This window comes from Balaenoptera borealis, assembly GCF_965194805.1.
Source record: "Balaenoptera borealis genome assembly, chromosome: X".
NCBI lineage: Eukaryota > Metazoa > Chordata > Mammalia > Artiodactyla > Balaenopteridae > Balaenoptera > Balaenoptera borealis.
The window spans coordinates 128,022,986-128,038,845 of NC_138881.1; the positions used below are offsets into that span (position 1 = coordinate 128,022,986).

Consider the following 15,860-nt stretch of genomic DNA (forward strand, 5'->3'; position numbering starts at 1 on the left):
TCTAGAGCCCGTGAGCCGCAACTACTGAGCCCGCGTGCCTAGAGCCTGTGCTCCTCAACAAGAGAAGCCACCGCAATGAGAAGCCCACGCACCGCAACCAAGAGTAGCCCCCGCTCGCCGCAGCTAGAGAAAGCCTGCACTCAGCAACAAAGATCCAACGCAGTCAAAAACAAATAAAAATAAATTTATAAAAAAAAATGTGGTTCATTCATATAATGGAATGTTATTCAGCTTTAAAAAAGAAGGAAACTCGGGAATTCCCTGGCGGTCCAGTGGTTAGGACTCCATGCTCTCACTGCCGAGGGCCCAGGTTCAATCCCTGGTTGGGGAACTTAGAGCCCACAAGTCCCGTGGTGGGGCAAAAAAAAAAAAAAAGAAGGAAACTCTGACACCTGCTACAGCATGGATGGACCTTGAATTGAAGATGTTATGCTAAGTGAAGTAAGCCACACACAGAAAGACAAACACTGTATGACTCCATTTATATGAAATGTCCAGAATAGGCAAATCCAGAGATTGAAAGTAGATTATTCATTGCCAGGGTCCGGGGGTAGTGGGTAATAGGGAATGACTCCTAATGGGTACAGGGATTTTTTTTGGGGGGGGGCAAGGGGTGTAATGAAAATGTTCTGGAACTAGATAGAGGTGATGATTGCACAACATTATGAGTGTACTAAATGCCAGTGTACACTTCAAATGGGTGAATTTCATGGTATGTGAATTATATCTCAATTTTTATAAGAACCCACTAAAATGACAGCTGACTTCACCAATTACCCTAAATCATAGAGGCAGGTTTTACGACGCTCAGGCAAGTAGCTCTGCTGTCCATGTGAGAGAAATTGGCGAATGTGGGGACCTACGGTGACACATGCTAGACTGAACCACGCTGACCTGAATGCCATCTCTGAAACCCAGGACACGGTAACCACGACAGTCAGAAAGGAACCTAGTCCAAGAAGTTTAATGACTAGGCATTTAGTCAAGTTGAAGGTTGTTGGCTAAATATTCTGAGGGTGTTTGATCTTTTTTTTTTATTGTGGTAAAATGCATGACATAAAATTTACCATTAGCAGTACTTAGTACATTCACAATGTTGTACAACCATCGCCACTATCTAGTTCCAGAACATTTTGTCACCCCCCCCGGAGGAAATCTTATACCCACTAAGCAGGTACTTCCCCAGCCCCCCTTACTCCCAAGCCCCTGGCAACCACTAATCTCTTTTCTGTCTCTATGGATCTGCCTGTTTGGACCTTTCATATAAATGGAATCATATAATATATGGCTTTTTGTGATAGGCTCCTTTCACTCAGCATAATGTTTTCAAGGTTCTTCCACACTGTAGCATGTATCAGAACTTCTTCCCTTTCTATGGCTGAGTGACATTCCACTGTATAGACACACCACACTTTGTTTATCCATTCATCTGTTGATGGACATCTGGGTTGCTTCTACCTTTTAGCTGCTGTGAATATTTGAGTACAAGTTTTTGCACGGGTGTATGTTTTCAATTCTCCTGGGTCTATACCTAGAGTGGAATCGCTGGGTCACACGGGTACTCCATGTTTGACTTTTTGAGGAAGCTCCAGACTGTTTTCCACGTGGCTTCCTTTGGGGGTGATGAAAATGTTCTGGAACTAGACAGGAGTGAAGTGGGGTGGCAGAAACTGCTTCCACTCTGGAATGCCTAACAGGGAGGGGCAAGCTTTGAACAGAAGTCATCACAACAAGGACACTGGGAGTGGGGTGGAGGTGTTTCATGTCACCTACTCACTCATTCGGTAGCTGACAATCTAGGTAGCGGGCCCGAGCTGTGCTGGGGCCAGGGCTGCTCCGGTAACAAGACACGCTTTCTACCTGCATCCATTTCTTCTCTTTCTCCTGGTACAAACAATCTTCTAAAGCATACAGTCAATAATGAAATCATAGCGATGTGGATGAGTGCTGTGAAAGGGGAGAGAGCGGGAGCCGGGGGAGCGCTCCGGAAGGCGGTGCGGGGCCGCTGCGGGTGGGGGAAGGATCGGGCCCGGTGTGATAAGCTGGTACAGTCGTGGACCATGACTAAAGCCAAGCTGGGTGGCTTCACCACCAACTGTCCCCACGCAGGCCACTGCAGAGGGGGCTGGCCAAATGAGTTAAGAATGGGAGAAAACCAAGAAGCCAGTCGTTATGACTGACGTTTTTGTGATTTCATCTCTTCCCCTGGACAGCCTGTGTCGTGAGCATTTGCTCCCCGGCCTCCACATCTAGCTACGTCTCTTCCATCGTGTCTCCTCCACGCCGCAGGGTGCTCACGGCAACCCTTCTCACAAACGGGGCAGAGCTGGCCTCCGGTGCCCTCACGACAAATATCCAGCCTTCAGGTCCCCACAGCCAGTCTGCACGGGCGCTCAGGTCACGCCTGCCTCTTTGGTCCCCAGCAATAGATTCCCACAGCTCCTTCCTGCTGCAGTTTTCTGTCATTACTGTTTTCCTCTCACTTGAGGTGATGCCCTTGTTTTCATTGCTGTGCCTCTCACTAGTGTAGGTCACCCCGCAGCTGCATGCCTGACAGACTTGCTTCCCGATGATGACATAGGAGCCACTGAAATGACCAACAAAATAGAAAAAAGGGGAAATGTGTCTGTCAGAGCTGGCAAACAAGAGGGTGCCACCAATGACTGAGGCACCGTGAGCGATGCCAAGGAGGGACCTGTCAGGGAGGTCGGTGGTGACAGGATGCCCCCCACCAACAGAGGCCGAGGAAATCTTCAAGGTCACAACGGTGGGACCCAGAAGCCAGGCTGGCTGAAGTGCAGTTTGCCGGTGGCAGACGGAAGGGCCTAGAGGCCTACACGGCAAGGCCAGCAGCAGGCTGGGCAGTGGGCAGCAGCGGGCAAGCAGTAGGGACTAATCTCTATCCCGTGAACAACTCTGGGGACCGGCTAAAAAGTAACTAACATGCCTGGTAACAAGTATCAACCAGTGAGTGGCTTCCCTGTGTACAAATACTAACTGGGTAGAAAATACAATGGGAACATTGACTACCGGCTCTCCAGCGGAGATTTACCTAGAATCAGCGCCTGTGAACAGCCAGAGAAAAGCACAGAGGGGTGGCGGGGCTGTGACGTGCTTCTTGTGACCACTGCATCCTCCCGCCACACAACAGAATCAATTCCACATGGATTAGACGGTTAGGTTCAAACGGCGGGTTACAACGTCCCACAGAACCGCTCTCTCCCAACGCCTAATAAAATGAGAAACACACAGACGTGGGGAGGAGGAGTGTGAAGGACAGAATTCAGCAAACGAAGGAAAGGGACATAAAATCGAACGCAGTACATTTCAAAACCTGGCAGCCGAAGAAAGGATTCCAGAGAACAAAGCAGCAGCAAGACTGAGCTCCTGCCTCACCCCTGGAAGCCGTGCTGGGGAGCCCACAACACCCCGAAAGCTCTCCTCACTGAGCTGGAAAGAAGCAACTGGGTAGGAGTCTGTAACTTTTTCCTTTTAGGCCCAGGAACTACAGAAGCTGCAACCGGGAGATGCAGGAGAAACAGGTAAAGCACCCAGCGAGCCAGGCCAGGGGACGGGGACCACTGGAAACCTGGGGTGGCCCCTTCCCACATCCCTTACAGGAATGGCATACATGTCCTTCAAGCGGCTAGACTGAACCCTGGCGTAAGACAATTAACACAATTCCTAGGCTAGAGAGAAGACTCCAGATGCTGCCGAAGAGTCCCCCTGACTGCAGCTCCCCCACGTGTGCAGCTTGTCTCTGCCCACAAGAGAACGAGCTCATGACAGCCCAGAGGGGAAAGCAGTGAGAGAGGATGCCAGAAGACTGGGAGGAGAGCGCCAGAACTCCCCTGCGGCACCAAAGCAAACAGAACGACTGGACGGAGCCGTCTAAGCCTGCGCCAAGTTGACAAGAAACAACACGGTAACTCTAGAAACATGGCCAAAAGCAAAAAAAAAAAAAAAAAAAAAAAAAGGGAGGGGGATGGCTCAGGAAAGGCAAAATCCCACCAAGAAGAGAATGCACAAAAGGAAGAGAAGGAAATTCCTCACAACTTTATAAGAACATGTTCTCAATAATAGTTCAAAGATGAGAAGATAAAACACAGTAAGATGAAAGGGCAAATTCCCAACCTAGGGAAACAAACTGCAGACCAAAACACATCATTACGGAACTAATAAATACATTCAAGAACAGCCAGAAACAGAATATACGTAGCTGAAAATCAAACTAGACAAACAGTGTATGCAGATGAAAAAGATAAAACCTACAGCAATTAGAGTGAAGCTAATAGCACTGGAAGAGAGACAAAGACAATCCAACATAAGGATAATTCGTGTCCCTGTAGTAGGGAACCCAAAATGGCACATAGATGCCATCAAAGATATAAGAAGACTAACCTGAAACGAAGAGGAGCTGCATTTGCAGCCTGAAAGAACACACCATGTTCCCAGGAAAATGTGATAAACAAACACCACGCACCAGCGAGAGGGACCGTGGTCAACCTCCTCCATTTCAAGGATAAAGAATTCTTCAAGCGCCCCAAGGGATCATGTAAAGAGGGGCCCAGGCGTTAAGGACTAAGGACCAGCAAGAGCCAAGGCCCCGACCCCAGGAACAATCTGGCATGTTCCAGGAAAAGCAAGAATGATGGGCTGGAGCCAAGTGAGCAAGGCGCAGAAAATGAGCTCAAAATGAGGCAGGCCTGGCTACGTAATTTGCAGGGCCCAGTATAAAATGAAATTGCAGGGCCTCTTACTCAAAAATGGAGAATTGTGAGATGGCCGCAGTAGAGCAGTAAACCAAGTGTGGCTCTTCTAAGCCCTGGGCCTTATATAGGCTGCATGTCCAGGGAGCCGGCCCTGCTACCAGGAAACAGACTTTAGATTTTACTCTGTGAGGGATGAGAGGCCCTCAGAGGGTTTTTCTCTGCGGAGTGACATGATCAGATGAAGAGTCTGAAAAAGTTCACTCTTAATGGAAAATACAGTGTGAGGGGGGACGAGGGGGCAGGGAGACGCAAGGTGCTGCAGGGTGGACTCACGATTTGGGGTACTGAACGTTTATTAGGGATTGACACCCGTGAACGGAACGGAGAGGAAGCAGATCTGGGCAGGGGAAGAAGCTGAATTGCAATGCAGGCTCAAGAAAGCTCCAGGCCACCTTGGGCAGTGATGGCAGGGCAGTGGTTTTATACCCCCTGCCTCATCCAGCCACCTGGGCACTGCCCTGGAATTGGCGTGACCGAGTGAGGAAGTGCTCACAGCTGAGGCCAAGCCCAAGGCCAAGCCCAAAGGAGCCAGCAGCTGGAGGCTGCCTGCGGACTGCACTTCTGGCTGGGGACCCACACAGTGACCTCCTTGCCTGCTGTGTGGGGCTACTGCAGAGTCTAAGCAGGCGATGCGGTGGCTGCTCTAGGTGCCATCAGTGGAGGGCATGTGTGTGCTGGGGGCAGGGGGAGCGCAGGAGATCAAGGATTCTGACTTCCATATTTTATGTGTTCGATGTTGAGGCATTTATGCCTTCTACAGGTCTAGGCTGGAGACAGAGATCTGGTAGTCATTGGCGCAGAGGTCTGAAGAGCCAGGTGAGCAAGTGAGGGCACCTCAGATGTTTGAGTGTGGACAACTTTCCTCCCGTTATCTGGAGTTGTGACAAGGAGAAAGAGTCAGCAAAGGAGACAGACAACGAGGAGTGAGGTATTAGAAAGACGATCAGGTGTTATCTGTCCAGATTATTGGTGGCAAGCAACAGAGACCAACTCTAGCTGATTTACACAGACAAGGACTTGATTAAACAGCTACTGGAAGATGGAAGGTGGTGGTGATGTCTGCACAGTATAAATATACTTCATACCATGGAACTGTACACTTAAAAATGGTTGAAATGGTAAATTTTTTCACGTGTATTTTACCCAAATAACAAAAACTGGGGGGAATAAAAGGCTATTAGGTGGCCAGAGGGTTGGAGAGACAGGTTTGAACCTAGTCAGCCAAGAACAATATTCCAAACCCTGCTGCCAGGCGGGTGCAGGGCAGCCAGCACTGCCTCTGCCACCCTGCAGGGGGCAGCACTGGCCGCCAACACAGCAGCCACTGTGGGAGCTGGTCCTGCTCCCTTGGAGAGGGTGGGTCTGACGTGAGAGCCCGAGGCACAGGGCCATACCCCCTTGGAGGGCTTAGGCCATTTTCTTCCGTAAAGGGCCAGATAGTAAGCATTTTTTTTCTGCTTTGCAGGCCTCACCGTCTCTGTCACAACCACTCAACTTGCCAGTGAAGTGGGAAGGTAGCTTCAGGCAATGCATAAAGGAAGGAGTGGGGCTGGACTGCAATAAAACTTTATTTACAGAAACAGGCAGTGGGCCAGATTTGGCCTTGGCATGTAGTTTACCAACCCCTGTACCAGCTGAAAGGGAAATTATGAAAAGAAGCGTATGGCATTTTCAGCGACTACAGTCAGAGGTCACTTGGTCTCTCAGCAAACTCATAGGATGGGGTAAGAGTTCCCTCAAACAAAGAAGGGGGCTCAGATGTGAAGGTGGCCGAAGAAAATAAAACCAACTAAGCCAGTGATGCTGCGCCAGGAGAGGGTGCTGGTGGGGGTCCCCGAAGAGACACAAGGAAGGGGATTCCAGGAGGGAACAAGCCTGTCAAGGGGAGGAATCACCACTGGCCTGGGCAACGCAAATCCATTAGGGCCTGAGCAGAAGTGGGAGGTGAGGAGGGGGAATACTGAGTAGCCAAGTCTTGAAAAGCTTGGCCAAAGAGGGAACAGAGAACTGGGCAGGAGCTGAGGGGGGAGCACTTGGTAAAGATGGGAAATCCGAAAACACGTTTGTATAGTGATGGGTATGATTCACGAGAGGAGGGAAAACTGACAGATTCCTGGGGAGCTAGGAAAACAGGAAGCCTCTGTCACCAGTGGAGCTGTCTGCTAAGAGCTCCAGGGGTGGAGCAGTTTCCAGTGATGACAAAGTCCAGGCTGTGACCTTGGCAGTAGGTGGCTGAGGTCACTGGAACAGAGGTGATCAAAAGTTGGGGGCCAAGCACTAGGAGGGCCCTCTATGAGCATGCTTAAGCCACCTGTGGGATAGAATGGTCAGGAACAGAGAGACAAAGACTGTGGGCCTGGCACCAAGTCCTCAGCGGAGGGGGGCTGTCCAGGGTGGCAAGCTCATGATGGAGAGTTGAGGGGCCTGAGCATCACAGCGTGCTTTTTATCACAGCGTGGATCATGAACACGGAGGACATGCTCCTGCTCGGGGTGTGTGGGCTGGGACAGTCAACAGGCCGCCCTCTGGTTGTGAGGTACCTGCAGGGAGCCAGAGCTCGAGAGGAGAGATCTGACCCAGATGCGGCCTGGGGGCCTAGGAAGGACTCTCTGCAGGAAGGGATACCCGAGGCGAGTCTTCAAGAACCAGGAGGAGGAGGAAATGCAGCATGGGGACCCGGACAAAGGCCAGGAGTATGAGCTCAGTCCTACGTGGCTGAGGGGCACACGGATGAGAAAAGGAGTGATAGCGGAAGAGTCAGGAGTCGTGTGAGGGGCCTTGACGCCACTGGAGGACAGAGGCCCCACTCTCAGGTTTACAGCAGGAGAGTGAGATATGACACTAGGGACTGCGTGGCAGGGAGAAACGTGGAGGAGAGCTGGAAGGCTTGCATCAGGCTGGTGGCGGGAGGAGGGCAGAAGACAAGAGGTGGGAGAAATAAAGGGCAGGGCTGGTGACACTCGGGTTCCCAGCCTGTGTGACCGGTGCTGCTATCCACCATGACAGAGACCAGAGGACACGGGCTCTGGCTGTTTGGCCTTCTGATCTATCCACCTTCTCTGGGGGCGGCGGGAGGGTGGTAGGGCAGGCAGTGGGTTGAGGAGAATGGGAGGAAGAAAAAGGGCAAAGCCCTTTAAGTGCCTTACATGGTAAAACCTGACTAGTGTGAGCCTTTCTCTCACAGAAGGGAAAACAAGTTCTAGTGCCTTCATACTCCTTTTCAGTGCTCTCTGTCGCCACCTAATGGGATGTCAGCTGAAACCCCAAGATTCACCTGTGGGGGACGGGACAGCACCCGGGTGGAGAAGAACCTGCTTGGCTAACTTTAGATCTCTGAAAACACCTCTAGGGTCCACGGGACCCTCTTCTGGAAAATTAGAGCTTCCTGGAGCTAACAGAGTGTGTGGGTTGGTAACACCTAATTCAACTTCAGATCATTTTCCACAGACGAGCTTTGACTTGGCTTCTGTGCACTCCCAGGATGCACAATCAAGTCGAGGCGGCTGAGAGAAGCACATCCCTGAAACTAACGGTCCCTTGGTGGGACAAAAGTTCCGGGGCACTTGAGCCTAGCTGAGCTGTTTCTGATTCTAGTGTTTCACGTGCCACCTGTAGGTTGAGGCGGACTTACTTTGTAAATCTGAGAATGCATAAAAATCTACTGAAATGTCTTAGCTTGGGGGGTAATTTACAAAGAGCCACACCCCTTGCTGCTAACTGCCTTCCTCCCAGACCTCTGACAGACCTACAAACGTCACTCACCGAACAAGAAGAGTAACGAGTGCCACACCAGAGATGCCAAGGGGAGGCTGTGGTGGGCAAGCAGAGGCAGTCACCGGCCTCAGTGGCTTCACCCTAGCAGGGGGCACATGCGGCAACAGACAACTTCATCATCATCTGGGAATACTGGGAGAGAAGGCCGCAAAGCCCAGTGTAGCGGGAGGGGATGAAGAGACGAGGGCCAAAGGACATGACCTGGTTTAACTCCCCTTTCTGTCAGTGAAGAGCTGCAAGAAGGAAATCAATATTTCCAGACGCCATGGAGAGGCTACTAAGATAAATGCTGAGTCTGGTAAGTTCTCACTTGCAGAGTATGGGTAAGGACCAGCCTGCCCTGTGCGGGCTGCTGCGGATTCCATGAGCGGATCCTGATCAGGCAGGCAGACAGCAGCTGGTCCGGAACCACCGCACGAGTGAGTGAGTGAGTGAGTGAGTGAGTGTGTAGGGGGTGGGTGGGGGGGGAAGGACTGAGTGGAGAGGTGATCCCAGGAGCTGACCAACGGGGACGTGGAGATCACAAACATAAACTACTCTTTTGGAAAGCTTGGCACAGAGAAGATGCGAAGCATCCAGAGGTAAGGGGTAGGGAGCCAATAGAAGGCCAAGACAGAAGATACACTAAATTTGTGATGGAATTTAAGTTAGCTTTAAAAGGATGTTCACTGTTTTCTTAACATGGGTGTCTTAGCTCGGGCTGCCATAACGAAATAGAACAGACTGAGTAGCTTAAACAACAGAAATTTACTGCTCACAGTTCTGGATGCACTAAGTCCAAGGTCAAGGTGCCGACAGATTCCTTGGTGAGAGCCCTCTTCCTGGCTTGCAGACGGCTGCTTTCTCACTGTGTCCTCATATGGCACATGGCAGGGAGTGAGATCTTTGGTGTCTCTTCTTATAAAGACACTGATCCCATTGGGCTCCAGCCTCACAACCTCATCTAATCCTAATTACCTCCCAAAGGCCCCATCTCCAAACATCCTCACATTTGGGGTTAGGGCATCAACATGTGAATTTGCGTGGGGGGGGGGGCGGGGAGACACACAAACACTTTAGTCCGTAACAACGGGGATGCTTATGTTCTATTGTGAAATGGTAAATGAAAAAGCAGGGTATGGCACTACATATACTGCATGACAACAATTAAAACTCATTCCAAGAGATGGTAGTACAACAGTTTGAATGTATTTAGTGCCACTGAAGTGTACACTTAAAAATGGTTAAGATGGTAAATTTTATGTTATGTGTATCTTACCACGATTAAAAAAACAACTCAATCCAGGAGAAGGCAAGAAAGGAGAAAAAAATAAAGAACAGAAAATGTGGAAAAAATAGAATGCACAAAATAAAATGGTACAGACAAATCTAAATGCATCAGTAATTAAACAGATGTTAACAAATATGACAGACAGAATGGATTTTTTTTAATCCAGCTATTTGCCATTTTCAAGAGCTACATCTAATCCATAAACACAGAGAAAGGAGGAAAATTAAAAGTGGCAGTGCTGACCAAAAACACAGGTGGTGCAGCACCATTACTATCAGAGGAAGCAACATTCAAGGCAAAAGCACGACTAATTACAAAGAGGGTCACTTCATAATGCTGAAGGGTTTGATTCACCAGGAAGACAAAACGGTTTCTAAAACTGAAAACCTGGCCTCAAAATAAATAATAAAGCCAAAATTAACAAAGCCCCTGGAGAAACTGGAGTTTGTGACACATGCTCCCCAGTAGCGAGGAACTCAAGTAGACAGAACAACAGTAGGAAGAGAGGATGCTTTCATAATCCCAGGGATGAGATGAAGGAGACGAGCTTCCTCTGGCTCCTGCACCCCACCGACAGCCCATGCTCGTCCGGGTGGTCCCGCACTGCTCCACAAGCTGTGAGGCGGATGGCCCACAGACCACAGTCTTAGAGCATGGTGCCATTTAGCTAAAACCTTATTTTAAAAAATAGTAACTAGGAAAAAAAAAAACACAAAGCCATGTACTTGGAAATTTAAAAAACACATTTCTAAATAATTTGTGGGTCAAAGAGGAATCACAGAGGAAATTTTTAAAAAACCCTTTGAGCTGACTTTAAGTGGAGATGCGACACATTGAAACTTGCTCGATGCAGCAGAAATCGTCTGAGGATCAGCTTTAAATGCTTATGTTTGAAAAGAAGGTTGAAAACCAATGAGCTAAGTTTAGAATTTAAGAAGTGAGAAGAAGAAAACCAGAGAATGTACTCCAAGAAAGTAGAAGATATAATAAAGATAAAATTTTACATAACTTAATGAACTGGAAAGCAGACATACAGTAATACAGGACAATAATGCCCACAAGTTCACTCTCTGAAAGACTAGTAAAACCCAAACAATTTTTACTAAGACAGGGAAAAAAGGGAGAAGGAAAAAGTAACAGCACTAGAATGAAAAAGGAGACAAATACGGATGTTGCAAAGGTTTATAAAAAGGTAAGCATGGCTTCTTGCTAGTAAACTTAGTAACACAGATGAAATGGACAAAAATATACCTTAGCCACACTGACCTGAGCAGGTGCAGGGAAATAAAAATAGGCTTCGAAGTGCGTGTATGTGCACAGAACACCTCAAAGGACACATACAAGCCCCTGGAGGCAGCTGTCCCCATGCAGAGGGGCCCGGGTGGCTGCAGGGACGCTGAGAGACCAAGCAGCACTCTAGAGCTCGCACTTTCTGAGTTGTGAACCATGTGCATGGGCCACCTGCTCAATAGCGGATCCAAATGCACCCAGAGACGAGGAAAGGCCTCACCTGACGGCGCGTGCAGGCCAGCCCAGGACGTGGGGCTCGAACTATGCAGCAGGAGCCGATCCCAACATTTGCTGGCACTAGGTCTTTTCTTTCTATTTGTCCTTTTAATCTTTACAAATTTGGTAGGTGAAAATGCCATCTTCTTTGTTTCCATGTGTGTCTCTTTGATTATCACTGAGGCAGAACTCTTTTCCTATCTTCATTGGCCACCTGTATCTCTTCTTTATGAATTTCCTGTTCATGTTCTTTGTTCATTAGTGGTGACTGGTAGTAAGTTAGCAATAAGAACTGCTGCATTCAAGTCTAGAATAAAAAGGAAATTTAAAAATCTGCCCCAGTGCACTCACAACGATCTTGTTCCCACTGCCCAGTGGCAGGCATTAACCCTAGGATGATTTGTTGGATGGTGATCTGTAGCTTAACTATTTTCTCCAAACACTTTAGACTCGCCCAGATCCCAAGAAATTGCACCGCAGCATTCCTCCTTTCAGCAAACAGCCTCTGGTTGTCAAGCACCACTGCGCTCTGCCGGAGGCCAGGGCCTGCCGAGAGCGCTGCTCAGAGTGGGCCCCAGGAACGCTTCCTGCCCCTTCTCATCCCCTGCCCAGCAGGGCCCTTTGAGCTGCTAACAGTACTCCTAGGTTGCTAACCCACTGCCCAGGTGATATACCGCCCAGCAAAAACCTCAGACTAGGATATGTTCCCAATACTTTCACTATCATCGCTTTACATACAATCTCACTGAATGCTCAGCAACACACAAAAGCAACGTTTAAATGAAGGCAACACTGAGGCTCAAGGAGGAAAAAGTGACCTGAAAGCTAGTAGGTGAACAAGCCGGGATTTAATCCTAAAGGAACCTGGCTCAAAAAGCCTATGTTCATCCACTCTACTCAAGATAAAACTGTGAAAGCGTCAAGGTCCTGGCTGTAAGCAACAGAAAACAACTCTAGCTGACCCCGGTCACAAAGGAGTTCTGCGGCAGCATGTGGAAATGAAGAGAAGACTAGAAAACTAAGCCCAGAAAAGCAGCTGCATGACTGAAAATGCAGCCAAGGTTGCACTAAAGGGGCCGTGTGCTTAGGACACCCACCCTGGGCAGCACCACCAGCAACTTCAGACATTAGCCACTGATGCTGGCTTCCTGCTGCACGTGCCACTACCATGACTTACCTGTCTTTCAAGAGTCAAAGTCGGGGAATTCCCTGGCGGTCCAATGGTTAGGACTCCAGGCTTTCATTGCCGAGGGCCCGAGTTCAATCCCCGGTCATGAAACTAAGATCCAAAAAAAAAAAAAAAAAAGAGCCCAAGTCCCTGAAGGGAGAATGAGTTTGGCCAAGCCTGGGTCTCATGGCCACCCCCTAGCTTCTGGAGACCAAGCGGCAGGAATATCGGTCCCCCACGGCAGGCACCACCAGCTGCCCCCCAACACCCAGGTCCTCTGTCTGCCTTCCTAACAGAACCTTGCGCTCAGCACACCTCCCCGCCCACTGGCTCTGCACTTGCTCACGCATCTGGCTTCACTGATGGAACTGAGGAGGAAGAGACTTTCAAAGGCCTCTGTGTGTCTGCTCACTCCTCTTGGGCTCCTGACATCCGCCTAAGAAGAGACCATCCCTGACAGTTGCTTCTCCCTCCTGGGTCCTGGAACGACAGGCTTGAGAACAGATCTGAACCCCATCTTGCAGCTGACCCAGACCCGTGAGTAAGAAATTAATGATCGCTATTGTAGCTGCTGTTTGTTCCTCAGAAAAAAAAAAATGATGGACACGGAGAGGGAAATGGAAATTACTGAATGGGACTGGAGGGTGTGCCAACAAGTGCCCTTTTCCCCTTCCCCCGTGCCCTCCTTCTCCCTCCCTGGAGAGCAAGATGCAACGGCTAGAGCTGCAACTGCCATCTTGTGACCACAGGCAACCTTGAGGATGGAAGTCACCTGCTCAGGGTGATGGGGGAAAAAGACTGAGGGGCCCTGGATCCCAGATACTTACAGCCATGCACAGCCTGCCCCCAGACGTCAGGGCACACAAGAGGACACCACAAGCCTCCAACCCCATCTTTAGGCTTTCTTAAGTAGAAGCTAGGATCCACCTGCTTCAAACCCAAGATCCACAGAGTAGGGGATTCTTTTAACACAAAAAGGTATCAAGGTACTTAGAAATCAAAAAAAAAAATATTCATGATAAACCATATGTGAAGTTTACTTGATACACAGCTTTTTTCACCAAGTTATCACAATCACTATAACTCAAGCTACTGAAAAACGACATAAATTCTGAGCTTCTTTCTTCCTATTTCTGTTGGCTAAAAATGCAGCCTTTGAATTGTGTATAAGTGAATTCAAGAGACAAAAATAAATCCAGATAATTCAGAATGTACTGAGGACAACACATATGCCTTCTATGTGATAAGCTCTCAGAATTATTTATTCAAAGAAAACTCGTTGCAAAAATATAAAAAGCGTACAGATAAAACAATTACTGACACAACATACCACCTCCTACAACACCAGATTCCTTTTCTTTCCTTCATAGTAGTGGGTGTCATAACCCAATCAGAACAAAAACAAAACAGTGTTTGAATTGCTGAGACTGAGAAAGTTCAATTAGCCAGAGCCATCAGGCAGGGAAAGGAGTGGCTGAAGCCCGTGGAGTGAGCCGGGAAACCAGGTCCAGGTAGCGGGCACGTGCACACACGTGTGCCCAGAGGCTGCATGGTGAGCCAGAAACGCTGCCCCTTATGGCTTCCAGGAGACCCGGAGGGACACCATCGGTTGCTCATGCCGGGCGCTGTACTATGCAGGGGAAGGCCCCAAGGACTCACGTGGGGTCTCTGCTCCAGAAGCTCATAACCCACTGGGGAAAAGCAACATGCCAGAAACGGTTGTCCCTCCTGGCTACAGGGCCTGCACCAGATGTCTGTAGGGGTCGCTAAGGGCCCAAGGGAGCAGTGGTCAGGCCCCCAGGCCCAGGAGCTGGGGTGGGCAGTAAACACCTCTTCAAAGGCCATTCTCATGAGTACTTTAAGCTGCACGTCTGTTGGCAAAACACAAATACTGTTACACAAATACGAAGCCACAGATAGCAAAGGCACCTGACAGCCTTTAAAATTCATTTCTCCTGTTCTGCAAAGCTGCATTGGGAAATCGTGCTGTTAAATTAAACACTCATAAAGGATGTACAGACATACCTCATAGATACTGTGAGTTCAGTTCTAGACCACCACAAAAAAGCAAATACCACAATAAAGCGAGTCACACAAGTTCTTCTGGTTTCCCAGTGCATATAAAAGTTATGTTTACACTACACTGTAGTCCATTAAGTGTACAATAGCACTATGCCTAAAAAAATGTATAGCCCTTAATTAAAAATACTTTATTGCGAAAAAATGCTAACCATCATCTGAGCCTTCAGCGAGTTGTAACCTTTTTGCAATAGTAACATCAAAGATCACTGATCACAGATCACCACAACAGATATAATAATAATGAAAAGGCCTGAAATATTGCGAGAATTACCAAAATATAACAGAGAGACACAAAGTGAGCAAATGCTGTTGGAAAAACAGCACCAACAGGCTTGCAGAACGCACGGCTGCACAAACCTTCAATTTGTAAAAAATGTACTATCTGTGAAGCACAATAAAACAAGTTATGCCTTTATATTTAAAAAGTGGGGGGCTGGGAATTCCCTGGCAGTCCAGTGGTTAGGACTCAGCGCTTTCACTGCCATGGGCCTGGGTTCAATCTCTGGTCGGGGAACTAAGATCCCGCAAGCCACACGGCATGACCAAAAAAGAAAAAGGTGGTGGGGGGGACTAGGGTAGGTGCTATTTAGGCTTTCATCAATTTATGCCATGTTTTTGGACAACTGCAAATCCCCCAAAAGTACCTCAAACTCTAAGTCCACACATTCGCCCTTTGCGGGTACCTTCTGCTCCAGACTGCAGACTTGATTAAAGCATAAAGAATATCGCTCCTCTTGGCCACAGAGAAGCTAACGAGTGAACAGCAGAGCAGGCTGCACTCCATTCTGCTCCTCTTAGAATAAGACAAAATCTTAGGGCAAGGTCCCACTGCAGAATTCATCCGTCTGTCCACCCAGTAAGTATGCACGATTCCAGGCACTGGAGATACAGCAGGGGAGAGGCAAAAACAACTCCTCTGCCCTCCAGGGGCTTAGATTCTAGTGGGAGGAAGAGGGAGAGAGGAGGGCGTGGTAGAGAGCGCGTGCGAGCACAAGTAAAACCACCAAGCAAAACAGCATACAACAGGTGATGACAAGGGCTAGGCGAGGCAGGGGAAAGTGGGAGGGTGGCATCCATCTTCAGGGAAGGTGACACTGGGAAGGTGACACTTGAGCCGACTTGAAGGAGACCAAAAAAGGGAGCCGGGCGATTCCTGGGGGAAGAATGTTCCCAACAGAGGGAAGAGCAGGGGCGGAGGTCTGAGGCAGGGGTGTACCTGGAGGGCCCGGGGAGGCCACAGTGGATGAGGGGCAGGAGAGGGGATCCCAGATTGGGCCTTGCAGGCCAC

At 49.0% G+C, this 15,860-nt stretch overlaps 1 protein-coding gene across 9 annotated transcripts in view; it reads right to left on the bottom strand.

Annotated features, from left to right (window-relative positions):
- MECP2 (methyl-CpG binding protein 2) overlaps positions 1-15,860 on the bottom strand; it is a 61,078-nt gene that overhangs the window by 18,917 nt on the left and 26,301 nt on the right. For 2 of the 9 annotated variants that reach the window (XM_082376381.1, XM_082376379.1), the window contains exons 2-3: positions 11,327-11,629; positions 1,778-2,587 (exon numbers count right to left, since the gene is read on the bottom strand). The exons of 3 other annotated variants lie outside the window; for them this stretch is intronic. In XM_082376381.1, the coding sequence (XP_082232507.1) occupies positions 1,778-1,866 (89 nt within the window). In that variant the 5' untranslated portion in view covers positions 1,867-2,587; positions 11,327-11,629. Of the gene's footprint in view, positions 1-1,777; positions 2,588-3,052; positions 3,190-11,326; positions 11,630-15,860 lie in introns of those variants that run through there. 4 more of the 9 variants (XM_082376383.1, XM_082376380.1, XM_082376382.1 and 1 more) reach the window with 3 other exon arrangements.